The sequence below is a fragment of the Petromyzon marinus genome, chromosome 11 (assembly GCF_048934315.1).
Source record: "Petromyzon marinus isolate PM22_M1 ecotype Great Lakes invasive population chromosome 11, UKy_Petmar_22M1.pri1.0, whole genome shotgun sequence".
Classification (NCBI taxonomy): domain Eukaryota; kingdom Metazoa; phylum Chordata; class Hyperoartia; order Petromyzontiformes; family Petromyzontidae; genus Petromyzon; species Petromyzon marinus.
Window position 1 is genome coordinate 12,263,654 of NC_133677.1, and position 13,917 is coordinate 12,277,570.

A 13,917-nucleotide genomic window follows, 5' to 3' on the forward strand; every position below is an offset into this window, starting at 1 on the left:
AAATGAAAACCCCAATTAAACATCACCCTCTAGCCATTAATCTGTCTGGAGATTGACATTTACCATGGTCCCCTTTCAAGAGCAAGCAACATGAATTACGTTTTGCATAATGTCTGGCTTAACATGCTGCTGCATCGCCCACCATTCAGCATGTTCATCAAAGAGCCAGTTTGTACAAAGTCGATGGTTCTATTGCCAGTAATTTATGTAAGGCATTACCAGATGTATCATCTCCCATAAAGTGAAGATTAAAAAAGTAGTCATGTCATTGTATGCAGTTATAATATTTCAAATTTAATTGAACTATAAAATATCAACAAATCAGAGATCACTTTGAAAACTTTGGGTCTCCCAAGATCTGGTGTGGTTAGAATGCTCAACTCACAGTCAGAGAGCAAGTTCAAATCTCAGTTTAGGAGTCAACTCATCTATCTGAACTCAATAAAATGAGAACCACTTAATGGGAGGTTAACATTAGTTTCTCATATGGGAAGACTGGCCCCTGCCCTCGTAATGTGGAACTGCCACCATTTGCTCATGATATCTGACAGAGATGAGCAACACCCATTAACTGTTCCAGGAGACACTGACTGTTTCTTCCTCGCAAAATGCTAAATGAATCTCAATGGGCTTCATCCAGTTAGATAAAGGACATTTAGCTGGATTTGATCTGTTATTACAATTCACAGAGACAAACAAATTTGTGGTCCTGATGATGCGTTTATACATGATGTGTGTGTGACAACAACTTAATCTAAAACATAGGTTTTAGTAGCCAATGCAATGCTTCATATTCTGTTGTTGGGTTAGGCCTCGTGGTAGTTTTATACAAAAAACAAATATTTAACAAATGTGGAAGGAGGTCAAGTCCTGAATTAAACTAAACTATTTAAAACTTTAAACTATCAATCTATTTTTAATTTTAGCAGGTAAGGCCCACTTAACTATATAGCTCTTTTTCAGAAGCGACCTGGCCACATACGATAGCTTAACTAAGCGGCTCGTCACGTGGAAATGTATAGCAGCCAAATACTCTCAACGCATGTTTCTAAATGTGGAGGGAAAAACCGGAGGACCCAGAAAAAAATTCCTGGGGAGAACATGCAAACTCCGAATATACAGCAGGCGTCGGGGTCGGGAACGAACCCATGACCTGTGTACCAGGCGAGGCAGATAACGTCTCACCACCGGGGGCGAGTGAAATAGCGCTACGTGCAGTGTGTGAATAAACGTGGCTGAGGGGTTGCGAGCTGGGTCTTTATCTCACCGATTCCATCCTTTGAAGAGCCTTCATGACCAGACAATGAATGCTAAGGAGAAAAATAAAAACAAAAAGAAAAACTAAAAAACATAAATTGGAAGGGGAAAACAAAACAAACGGACCAAAGAAAGCACAAGGAATATATAAACTTATTTGCTTGTCTTCACGTATTCAAGTTCGTCATTCTGAAAGTTTCGCCATAAAAATAGCTGAATATCTGACTTTTTTTTTTAAAGATCTTTTACTCTGAGAAAAATAAATGTGCTAATACCTAGTACAGTGGTTAGAGTACTAGACTCATGGATCTGATTAATCGCATTTGGGAGTCAATTCAGCCCATTGTACCTTGGGTCGGTAAAATAGGTACCACTCTAAGGGCCATGCTATTACCGTTATGCCCACTACCTTCTGGCCCTTGCCAGCAGAGTACAGCTGGCATGCTGATGAGCCCATATTATGGTAAAATACATCCATGTCTTCCACATTGCGGATTGCTTTACATAATGTTTAAAAAGCCTTTTAGCCAAACGTTAGGACAGAATTTCGTTTTTCCCTTTAAGTTTGTAAACCTTGATTAAACATTATGACAGACTTTATACTTTTTTTAAATGTACAGTCCCGTTTTTAAGTGTTATAATTATCACTGGCACAGGTAAGTTACCTTTTCTTCGAGCTCCTGAATTTGCCGTATCTGACGGTCCAGCTTATCTTCAAGGTCTCGTATCCTCTGCAGGATCCCACATTGACAAGTGACACAAACAACAGCACTGCAAGATTACATCTAGGGCTAGTACAAAGCCAAGTTGGAGCCCTGAGTGTGGAGATTCATCTTGTGTGAGCAAACTCCCCCATCTCCATCGACGACAGATTACAAAGAAAAGGTCTCAGGCTCAATTAAACTCAACCCAACGTTGTTTAAAAAATAATTTTAAAAAAACCCACAATAGTCTCCAGCACTGCATGCATGAGCAAACTGAGCCAGCACGACTGAGATCCTGGATTAAAATCCCATCATGGGCGGTTACAGAGCAGGTGGAGGCAAAGTAAAATATTGCACTCGTATGCACGTGCTAAAGAAAGTGGAGTTACAAGGTTCTTTGAGACAGCCTCTTGAAGGATATCAAACAAATTACGAAAACGATGACGTCATATGACCATTCCGCAGCCAATTACCACGAAAACATTTTTAACAGAGCACTCATTTCATAGGTTAAAGCGCTTTATTTCATTTTACTCTCTTTAATCGCGTAACCTTTAACTAAATGTAACGAGACAAAATAACCACAGTACGACAACATCGCGAAAAACGGATTGGTAGCGTTATCGTGGGCCTTGTATCGTAGCGCCACCATGTCGCGGCAACGCCAAGGCGCGTCTTGTGCACGTGCCTGCACTCGTGTCCATGCGTGCACGCGCCTCGCACGTGCGTACGCGTGCGCGTCTGTGTGCATGCGCGCGTGCGAGCCTCGTACGTGCAGGGCTTGGTGCAGCAGCTCCATGCGGTCGCGCAGCACCTGCGCGTCGTGCTGCCGCGTCTCGTTCACCACGAGCCGTCGCCACTGCTCGGCGGCACCGCGCAGCTCCGACAGCTGCCGATCGCTCGGCTTGGCGCCGGCGCAAGCCTCGCTGCCCTCCTGCTGCAGGACGTGGTACAGCGTCGCCTCCAGCTCCAGCACACGCTGCCCCGCGGGACACGGCAAAACGTTAGTGCGACAGGGGCCGCGCGGAGCGACGGGGATTCGGTAACACTCATTTCCTCAATACTGCTTTTTGTGTTTAGTTTGTTGTCCTTGCCGCCCCCGCCGCACCGCCGCACCGCCGATTAGCACGGCTGGCTACGTACGGTGCGAAAAAAGTTCAACAAACATGCTTTCTGGGATGCATCTGAAAGGGGCCTCGGGATGAGTGCCGTTGTTGTCAGGAAAAAAAATGTACCACGTGTTATAATTGTGAATTATACATTTAGCAGTGCAATGCCATCACGATGGAATGCGCTGTCTATCATAGAGACAGTCTGCAGTAGTTGCACATGAGGTATAGGACAAGCAAACCAATCAGTAATCCAAAATGAGCTTTAACAGCTCAGTGAGACGTTTACTGCGAGAACTGATGATAATGCTTTGGGAAGAAAATCTCGCTGCCTTCAACCACAGCAACTAAATGAAGGACCTTGTGTACAACAACAAATCACAACACCACAACTAATTAACAGGCATGGTAATACCATGGTGAAGATGATACTTATGAGTTGCATTATTCTTTGGTTCTTTCGCTCAAGTCACTTAAAAAGAAAATAAATTCAATAATAGAATACGACGTTTCGATTGCAACACAAGCAGTCGTCATCAGGTAGAACAAAATTTGAGAGACACGTGTGTCTCTGTGTGGTCTCTGTGTTGTCTCTCTCTGCTTGTGTGTCTGTCTGTGTGTCTATGTTGTGTGTCTCTCTCTGTGTGTCTCTGTGTTGTCTCTCTCTGCTTGTGTGTCTGTCTGTGTCTCCGTGTCTCTGTGTTTTGTCTCTCTCTCAAATTTACTTCTACCTGATGACGGTTGCCTGTGTTGCAATCGAAACGTCGTACTCTGTTATTTAATTTATTTTCTTTCCACGTGACTTTACCGAAAGAACCAAAGAGTAATTCCTGCAGTCACGAAAGCTTCGAATCAAGTTTCTAGTTACATTATCTTACGTGAGTTCATTGAGCAAATTTTACGCGAGGCAAAACAAGTCCTTTCATTCACACAAGTTACCTCCCTTGTGATCCATACTCTTTGGTTCTATTCGGTAAAGTCACGTAAAAGTATAAAACAACAAAAATAAAAAAATTCACGACGTTTCGGCCACAACACAAGTGGCCTTCATCAGGTGAAGGGACCAGACCGTCTCGAGGACAGCGCTGGAGTGAACACAGCCAAGCTCAGACCGCGACCTTTAAGCTGTGTGAGAGGAAACAAGGTGCCTTGACAAAGGAATTAGCATAAAAATTATCATTTAATTGGCAGACTTAGCATGATGAACGGTGTAGAGGGGGTGAACATGTGCAGACCGGCGAGGGGGGGAGGGGGAGTTTACATATTGATGGTGTGAAAAGGGAATTTAAGCTGCTGCAAAAGTTTGGGATACCACTACTTGTGATCGGCGATCACTCCAGAGACGATGTCACAAACCTACTAGTGGAGTCGCTTCAAAGGGCATCTCTTACCCAAAACGAGGTACGGTCCTTCGTGCTCAATAATGACTGCTTTGCTCCATGTCATTCAATAAATATATTGACAGACTTTAGTTGCCAATGGTTAGGTTGCATTAAGCAAACATCTCAACTTGATATGACCTGCTGAGACCATCAATGGAGTAATCCATTTAACAGAGTGGATCGATCACCAGTGCACGATGGACCCAAGGGTTGCATTGTTTGGAGTTGATTTTCTACAACCAAATGCGGTGACACCAACCTCCCACAAGCAAGGGGCGCAAGAGAGCACTTACCATCTGCGCCTGGTCCAGCACTTGCTTGCGATAATCCAGCTCCTCCTCCAGGTAGCCCTTCTGCTTAATGAAGAGCTCCTGCGACGGACACCAGAGGCCAATGGTTGAACAAGAACACCATTTACTCAGTTTGGTGTAAACACAAGCTTGAACGTGTGTGTTGAACATCTTTCGCACCGTACATAGCCAACCGTACTCTTTGGTTCTTTCGGTAAAGTCACGTAGGCATAAAATACAATCATTTTATTTTAAAAATTTACCCAAAGAACCAAAGAGTATGAAAACCTCAAATATAAATAGCCAACCATGCTAATCAGAGGTGCGAGGGAAAGACAACACAACTAAACACGAAAAGCAGTTCTAATGAAATGAGTTTCCAATTTAGATTTAAAAGTGCATAGCTCCAGTGGCTTCTGAATATCGTTCCAAATGGCCGCAGCAGTGGCTTTAGCCAAAAGCTACTGCTGCGAAGATGACCAGAGTTCAAGTGATGGTTTATGTTCCTTGACGAGCTCAGCGAGGTATTGTGGTTCGAGCAACCACAATATGTGAAGCAATGTACTGGCTCAATCAACCCATGGCACCTGGGTGTGTTCCACGACCTCCTGCCAGCCCGGCCATTGACACTGCACGTGGTCTCTAAGTCCACCTAGCATGGCACAAGCGCCGTGATGACATCACCACCACTTAGCGGTGCACGGTTGTTGTTGTTGGCTACCACAGAAATGTTGCAATGTTCCGTTTGTAGAAACGCAAGCGGCTGACCCCATAGTGAACACAAGACATTTAGAAAGTTACTATGACGTAAATTGAAAATAAGTAATTGTCTGACAAAAATATTTGTATCATAATCGACAAGAGTACATCAATGATTGCAGGGATCATTTGAAACTTGCCACGGTTGAATTGTAAAACTAGCCGTACAGACTTCATACGAAACGCAAGCATTTTGCATATATCCACGAAGATGCATGCATCTGATTTAAACAAACGATTAATTCCAGTAGAAAATATTTACTTAAAAATCTTCCCAGATATTCTTAGTTTTTTCGGTAAAGTCACGTTGAAGAGAAACAACAAAATAATAAAATATATATAAAACAATAAAAAAAATCTCACGACGTTTCGACCATAACTCAAACGGTCGTGAGAATTTTTTATTGTTTTATATATATTTTATTATTTTTTGTTGTTTCTCTTCAACGTGACTTTACCGAAAAAACTAAGAATATGAATTACTGCAGTCACGAAAGCTTTAAATCAAAATCTTCCCAGATATTTTATTATTCAACTGTAATGGGAGGTTTTTGCCACTGCGTCCTATTTTGATGTGTCACTTTTTAGCTTCCTACGTCTAAAATGTTATGTAGTTCACAATACCTTTTCCTTCTCTAGGTCAATCATTTTCTGTTGCAGGGCTGCCTCCTTCCCCTCAATCTGCTTCAGGAACTGCACAGAGAGGACCAAACGGTGAAGCAATGGCTCAAAGAGCAAAAGGCAGACAGAAAGAGCGAAAGTTATGAATACTGGGCAAAAAAAGCTGCTTGTCCGAGTTCGAAAGCCACATTTTCTTCAGTCAGATTTAATTTCAACACCAATTATTCGTATCCAATTTGGCAGTTGGTCAAATTACGACAGGGGGTATTTTGAAGATGATACCACAGAATTGTGTCACTTTAAGAGGCCTCTATTTAGCCAAACTAAATGGACCGATAACTTCTCACAGTTTATAACTTGTTCATAATAGCCGGGCTTGAGTTTTTTCGTGATATTCTAGGCGAGACCACCAAATTGTTACACTTGAGGACCAAGTTTGAGGAACAAAATCGCTCCTCGGATTGAAATCCAGTTATCTCAATAGTGCTGGCTCAGTGTTCTAATAATATCGTAGTGACACAAATAGGGTGACTACGCTGTTCGCGCCAGCCACTAATTCGGGAGTGCCGCTGAGTGCCGGGAACCTCCATAGGAGGCTTGAGGGACACGTGACCGGGAGCCGGGAGCTCCTGACTGGATTCCGCAGGGGGCGTGGCCGAGGGCGGAGCGAGGCCACGGCCAGGGAAATAAAGGGGGAGCCCCGAGAGGGATCGGGGCTCGTGTGTGGGGATCAACTTGAGAGCCGTCGCTCTTCGCTCCTCGTTCGCCGTGAAGTCTTAGCCGTGACCGGGCGACGTACTGTACATGTTTGTCTGAGCCAGCGTCACGCGATAAGCGCGGGACTGACCGCCTTAAGTATGTATGGTGAACTTCTTTTGCACCGTACGTAGCCAACCGTGCTAATCGCTGGTGCAGGGGAAGGACGACAAACTAAACACAAAAAGGAGTTCTAAAGAAATTAGTTTTCGATCTAGATTTAAAAGCGTATAACGCCAGTGCCTTCCTAACGTTGGAAGTGAAGAGCATTCCAGATGGCTGCCGAAGCGCATCTGAAAGGGCGCAATGCAGTGACCGTCTTTGTTCGATGGCTAACCAAAAGCCGCTGCGAGGATGACCGGAGTTTGAGTGACGATTTACGCTCCTTGACGAGATCAGCAAGGTATTGCGGTTCATTTGTGCCAAAGTAATAACAAGGGGGTGGCGATTGGAGACCTGCCGTGAGTGCCGATTGACGTAAGTTGAACCGACTTCATTTGGAGACCGCCTGTACAGCAGAATTAGCTATGGGATAAATTCCACACTGTTGAACAAAAATCTATTCAAGCCGCTGCAGGCACTTCAAACATTTAATTACACGACTTAATTATAGTGCATGCATGTATCTATCTAAATGTGAGATAACGTTTACCTTATCGGCCAGAGTAAGCACAACTCGTGCATGGATAATGGTAACCTGTTCATCATTTGATAGATTCTGTAAGATAAAGCGAGATGTTACATTTTTAAACAATATATATTCAAAGCATTTAAAAATAAAAATAAAAAGGAACGCACCATTATTTATAGTAAAGAACGTCAAGACATTGAGTAATTTATTAAGGAAAGCATCACTGAGCCTCGAAACATTCCTCAAAGGGTCCTGCATTGGGATGTTGGGCAAATTCCTAACTTCGTGCTTTCCATGTGGAAATAAACCTTGGAACCCAATGAAAACCCTCACAACCGTAACTCCGAATCACTTGATGTAATCTATGTGCCACCATGCCCGTCATTGAAAAACCGTGCACTGCAATGAGGATTTGCCAACAGGTTTAAAATAATATTCGACAAAACAAATGCATAACCATTGAAGCAACACCCTGCCGGAAAATGAATAAGCAAATGTATAAGGACCTTTTCATTATGTTTTAATGCGGCAAAACTATTTGTATAATTTTGAAAGTCAACACCTTTATCATCATTAGCATCTGTTCCTTTGAGCAGCTCATTCGTGACAATGGGGCTGGATGAATTTCCACCTGCGATTTTCTGTTTTTAGCAGGTATCACCGCTTTACTAACTCTCAATCCAGTTTTTTTTAGATCATTTACCACTGGATCTATTCGCATGGTTTTCTGTCTTCCTATACTCATTTATTCTTTCCACTTATGTGCGCAGCTAAAACATTAAGATATTTTAAATGTCCCGATCCAACTTTGTTTTGCACGTGTATTGTTGTTCAATCTACTTAACGTACACTTCAGACAAATGCTTAAGATATACCATGATGGGCCTTGAACATTGACAATAATCACGTCTTTATTCTTGGTGCTTTCGGTAAAGTCACCACGTAGAAGGGAAACAATAAAATAATAAAAATATAAAACAATAAAATTATCACGACGTTTCGACTGCAACACAAGCAATCGTCATCAGGTGTGAAAACCACAACAAGAACATTTGAAAAATTTGAAAAATGTTCTTGTTGTGGTTTTCACACCTGATGATGATTGCTTGTGTTGCAGTCGAAACGTCGTGAGAATTTTATTGTTTTATATTTTTATTATTTTATTGTTTCCCTTCTACGTGACTTTACCGAAAGAACCAAGAATATGAATCCCTGCAGTCATGAAAGCTTTAAATGAAAATCACGTCTTTGTTCAAATCGTTTTTAGGCCTGGAGGACGAATGTTGACCCTCTAATTCAATGCACATTCAAACCACTCGTAAGAGCATTTTTTATTTCATACATGTTAGAGATATATCTGTTATATAAAGATCTCCTGCGTTGTAGGTTGTGTGGCATATATTATAGCCAGCAGAGAATATGTGGAGGTGGTGTGGCTAGGTTTTTCGGTCGTAAAACACATACATACTACGAATCATATATTGGGAAAGAAAAATACATTTGAATTATCATTGTGGCTGGCCATGATATACTCGGAAAGAACATTTGAGCGGGTATAAATTGATGCAGTAAACCAAGATCGCACGAACCAGGACCTAAATAAAGAATACTTAGGAATACTAAAAGAACATTTACAAAAGCATAGCAGCCACTCTAACATTACATTTAAAAAGTACAAAAAAAGTTATAAGGTGGACATCATTATTACTCACCCCATTATCTCCCAAAATGTCCAGCTTCTTCATCAATTCCGTTATGGTAATGTCCTAAGAGCAGAACAATAAGATGACGTTTTATAACTTCATGTAGTATTCATGGAACATTTTAAACTTCCTGTAGGTAAAATATCAATGTCTTTTTTTTTTCTGTGCTGTAAATTAACGTTATAACTTTGCGCAACCGATTTGTCACGGATATACTGTATCTGTGACGTTACACTTCTAGTTTTGGGAACAACTATGAGTTATTTAACTGGCAATAATATTAAAATAACGTTATGTCCATCAGCCAAACGGCCTTCCAGGACAATATTTTAGAGAGTTTGTGTTTAAGCAGCCAAACACTTGAGCAGCTCCGACTTTGTGACCCTCATCAGCAGGATTACGGTCTCCTAACCACACAAGGCTGATAGATTGCCTTGGATTATTGGAAAGAGCATTTCACCAGCATTGTGGTACAGCAAAATTGTAAGAATTTGTTTTATGCACTGCTTTACTGGGGGGGGGGGGGGAAGGGCGCGGTAACATAAATACACCTTTTTGGTTATAGATGCCACCTTTTGGGAAATTCCACAATGCGACAAGACACTCTGGTGTGGTAAGATCATTCTGGAATGGAATCAAATGCTCCTTTATCATTTGATTTCCTTAAATGCAGAAGGCAGTGCCCTGGGGTAGTGATTGGTGAAAATGTTGACGGTTAGCACGGTTGGCTTATGTACGGTGCGGAAGAAGTAAAACATTTGAAACAACATTTCGATTCAACGTCCCTGTGGGTTAATGCGTCGATCACGGTCAACACGACGACAGTTCCTGGGCTGCGTATCTGCTGCATCAGAATCGTCACTGTCGAGTCTCTCGCGTGGGAAATTTGCCAGGGGAGGTCCGAGGGGTTGGTGCTACACGGTAGACGCTGCTACGCGCCAGTTTCACGTATGCTCCCACACTCGACTTGAATCTGCGCAGCCACCCGTTTTCAAATCGGCTTCACGAGTGTGGCGAGTTGACGGCCACCGTCTGGTCAATCATAAAATAGTAAGAATGATTTACAGCCCTTTGTCAATCCACTGCTGGATTAAAGCCTCCGCATGCCTTTCAATCGCGTGGGTTATTTCATCATACTTTATCATGATGTTAGCCATCGTCAGAAATCCAGTTCAGGTCAGCAGTGGGTGCATAGTACAGTGCGCGAACCACTACACCTCAGCTCCACCCCGTGGTCATCAATGTTGGCCAAAGAATGTAATGTCATAACTTAGATTTTTTTTTTTTTTCACTTTGCGTGTTCTTGAGTTGAGTCAGCCCGACACAGTTTTAAGCGCAACATTTAAAAAAAAAACATCGTGTGGTCGACTGATCTTTACAGACCACAAAAGAGTAATGCGATTCAGAATCTTGATTTAGACTGGAGGAGGAATCCGATGAGCTATGAAGCTCTTTTTCACAGATGTCCAGTATGGGCGGGTCAGCAAGTTACAACAGCTAACAATACAAGAACACGATAGCAGTGCAAAATGGAGAATATGGCAAGTCACTAAAAGATAAATAAACAATACATCGATTCTGCATTTAAATCAGATTCATCAAGATAGGGCAAGGGAGCAAAAACAACAAAACAGTCCCAGACCACACCAAGATAACACGCAGTAGTCCCTCAATAAAACGGCACATGAACATTCAACTATCGATACACGGGTATCGATCGCTGCTCAAGAAAGCTACAACTGAAGCGACTCGACAAGTGAAGGCAGTGCTGTCATCTCCCAGCGACACAGGGTCCTCACCGCCATGCCCTCGGACGTGCAGAATTGCTGCAGGGGACTTGTGCCCTCAGGGCAGGGTACCGGCGTGAGAGTGATGGACGGCGAGGTGCGTTCCCTTTCCTGCAAGGAGAGGTAGGCAGTGGTCACCACCGTGTCACTGTGAGCTCCAACCAATGCTGCAGAGAGAGTTGCCATCGTGGTTAGCGCGCATGCATTCTCTTGAACCATTGTATTTGTAAATTGTAATTCATAGGTACAGTCTGTAAATCATTCTTACTATTTTATAATTGATGTGGTAATTGCGTTCCTGAAGAACACCGCGTTATGTAAAAAATTGCATTGTAATAAATAATACATGACACAGGGTAAAGCACAGTCCGAGTTCGATAACCCGTGAGATGCGTACGCAGGCTGAGCAAAGACTGAGGCGCGTGGGTAGCATCTAGAAGCATCCAGCAGCATCCCGCCTTGTGCGGTGCTACGCAGAGGCAGCCGTACAACCGCTCATTCCTACTCACGTGACGTAGTTCTGTTCGCTCATTCGCATTATATCCGATCCGCATCCGCAATTGTAAAAAAATGTGTTCCCGAATACTTGAATCGCGTCATATCCAATTCGGATTATGAAAACACGCACTATACGAGACTGCACTGCCTTTTTGCCATGTAAAGACGACACAAGTCACATGACACAGCACTGACATGAAGGCAGTCCTGTTCAACATGTGCATTGCGTGGTCAGCAGGTCAAGCCAAGCACCCCTATCTCTATAAAAATCGGCACCTGCTTCCTAACGACTGTTAACAACCCCACTCTTTATTCCAACCACTATTATCTTCCGTACAATTGTATAATCATTGTAAATCACCTTGGACTCAGGCGCTATATATACACACATATTTATAAGCTACGATAAGGAGTGCAATCAAGATGCACTGTTGAACGTAAACGGCGCGCGACGTGTTCGTGTGTCCAGCGAGTTATAGAAAATTTCCCCCGCAGAATTCGATACAAATTGCTGCGCACAGAAATAAAATGTGAAAACACGTCTGGAGGCGAGGATGACATTTCGCTGCAGATTCACTCGCGAATTGGCACTCCGAAAGAGGACGGTCCGGGAATAGCAAAAACCCCGGGTCGTCGGCAAACCCTGGTGTTCAGCCGTTATTGGGGTGTGAACTCGCAACCTTGCGACGAGGAGTTCCTGCTCGCTCGACTAACCGAGGTGCGCGCATCTCCCGGCTTATTTAATTTAAGCACAACAGTGAGCTCACAACGGCGGCGACGGCCCCGCGCGACAAACCTCCAGTTCCAAGATGCGGAACTCCAGCAGCTCGTTCTGGTCTCGTACGTCTTGGATGTCGCGCCTCAGGCGGTCCTCCTCCGTCTCCAGGCTCCGGATCTGCAAGACGGGAATCGAGCGTTTCTCCTGTGAGCTTCTCCTTGGAAGCCGCGCATTACGTCGATTCGGCGAAAGGGGCTCCCCGATGCGCTCTCGTGTTGTCCGATGTCTCGTTCGATGTGCCGGGAGTTTATCCATTACATGCATATACAGGATTCTTAACAAAAAATGTTAACACGAAAGAACCAAAGAATACGAATATGGGACTTTCGTTTTTAATGGAAAGAGAATGGATAATACACTGTAACATGATAACAAATGTATGTTAATAGCTTCAAAAAGTCATAGAGTCTCCAAATGTTCGCCAGCATTGCCAACACGTGCCGCATGCCTGGAATCTTCTACAGGTGGTCTCCAGAGGCCGGATAAACATTTATTTGCGATATTGTTGCAAATTCCCCGAAGTGTTAACATTTTCTTGAAGCACCCTGTGTATGTAAGAGCCCGGTACAGAGCACGAACGGCAACGCAGGGATGGAGGTACATAGGTCCCGACTCCTCTGCTCCTGGTTTTAGAGGAGGGAGGAGATGGGGGTCACCGCCCCACCCAAGTGGGGACTGCGAGCTGGGTATGTGTTGTACTTTCATGTGGGGAAGGGAAGATGAGGGAGGAATAACTTAAGTAAGGGAAAAGAAGGGCGGAAGCCTGGAGCTTCTTTAGCTCGCGGACCGAAACGTCGGACGTGGTGCCGAACAACACGCTGAAAACACATCGGAGAGCTGTACAGCACATGCCTGCATGCAAATATATGCAGCAGCATTGGATGTAAAAGAAACCACAAGGCAACACATTTATGTGACGCCCTCCCCTCTTATGGTATTGTGAGAAATTGTTCGTCCCATTTACATGTTCCGGTGTTTTGTAGTGAGAGGTGACAACGCGAAACGTGAGACAGCCGCGCGATATTGAGTAGGGGGTTCTATCCGACGCTACACCATACTACTGTAGTCTACAGGCCGGCCACAAGGAAATTGGGCTGAAAGCCAGATGACCGTACAATAGTCTACCGACTTGCTCAAGCCTTACAATGCTTTATAGAGTAAAAAAAACTATTTTTCAAGATAGTAATGACTGGCCACGAAAGATTTAGTTGTGTGGCGGAGGGGGGGGGGAGGGGAGCATCTGGTTGGGCTGATGTAGTCGTATCTCCAGCTCTCAAACTGCTGTGTGTAATGGTTCGCGCACTGGGTCAACATGCAGAGGTGCCAGGATCATTATCCTGACGGAGCGGCAGTATAAACGCTAACACCCCCAGTTCGGCGGTCGATCGGCAGGTCAATTAAGAGGGGTGCAATTAAAAGGTGCAAGGCCGCAGCACAATTCCAGAGACATCTGTCCCGTGTAGACGAGGTGGCACAAGACCCTCTAGGGCGGTGGTTGTTAACCTTTGCTGCAGCCTGCAATCGTAAAAAATAAGTATAATGTTAATAAATACACAGAGGGTTTGATGTAACGAAGTACGTTGTACTTACGTGCCCGTGCTTAATTTGTCTTTCGATGATTTACCTTCCAGAATAATCTGGC

The 13,917-nt window shown here is 43.8% G+C and overlaps 1 protein-coding gene across 3 annotated transcripts in view; it reads right to left on the bottom strand.

Moving 5' to 3' along the window:
• Positions 1–13,917, bottom strand: part of LOC116941207 (janus kinase and microtubule-interacting protein 3-like) — a 265,525-nt gene that overhangs the window by 70,940 nt on the left and 180,668 nt on the right. For 2 of the 3 annotated variants that reach the window (XM_076066383.1, XM_032952008.2), the window contains 9 exons: positions 12,294–12,392; positions 11,012–11,110; positions 9,222–9,275; positions 7,531–7,596; positions 6,126–6,194; positions 4,746–4,823; positions 2,734–2,940; positions 1,923–1,988; positions 1,268–1,341 (listed from right to left, as the gene is read on the bottom strand). In XM_076066383.1, the coding sequence (XP_075922498.1) occupies positions 1,291–1,341; positions 1,923–1,988; positions 2,734–2,940; positions 4,746–4,823; positions 6,126–6,194; positions 7,531–7,596; positions 9,222–9,275; positions 11,012–11,110; positions 12,294–12,392 (789 nt within the window). In that variant the 3' untranslated portion in view covers positions 1,268–1,290. The remainder of the gene's footprint in view (positions 1–1,267; positions 1,342–1,922; positions 1,989–2,733; positions 2,941–4,745; positions 4,824–6,125; positions 6,195–7,530; positions 7,597–9,221; positions 9,276–11,011; positions 11,111–12,293; positions 12,393–13,917) is intronic. The other variant, XM_076066382.1, reaches the window with a different exon arrangement.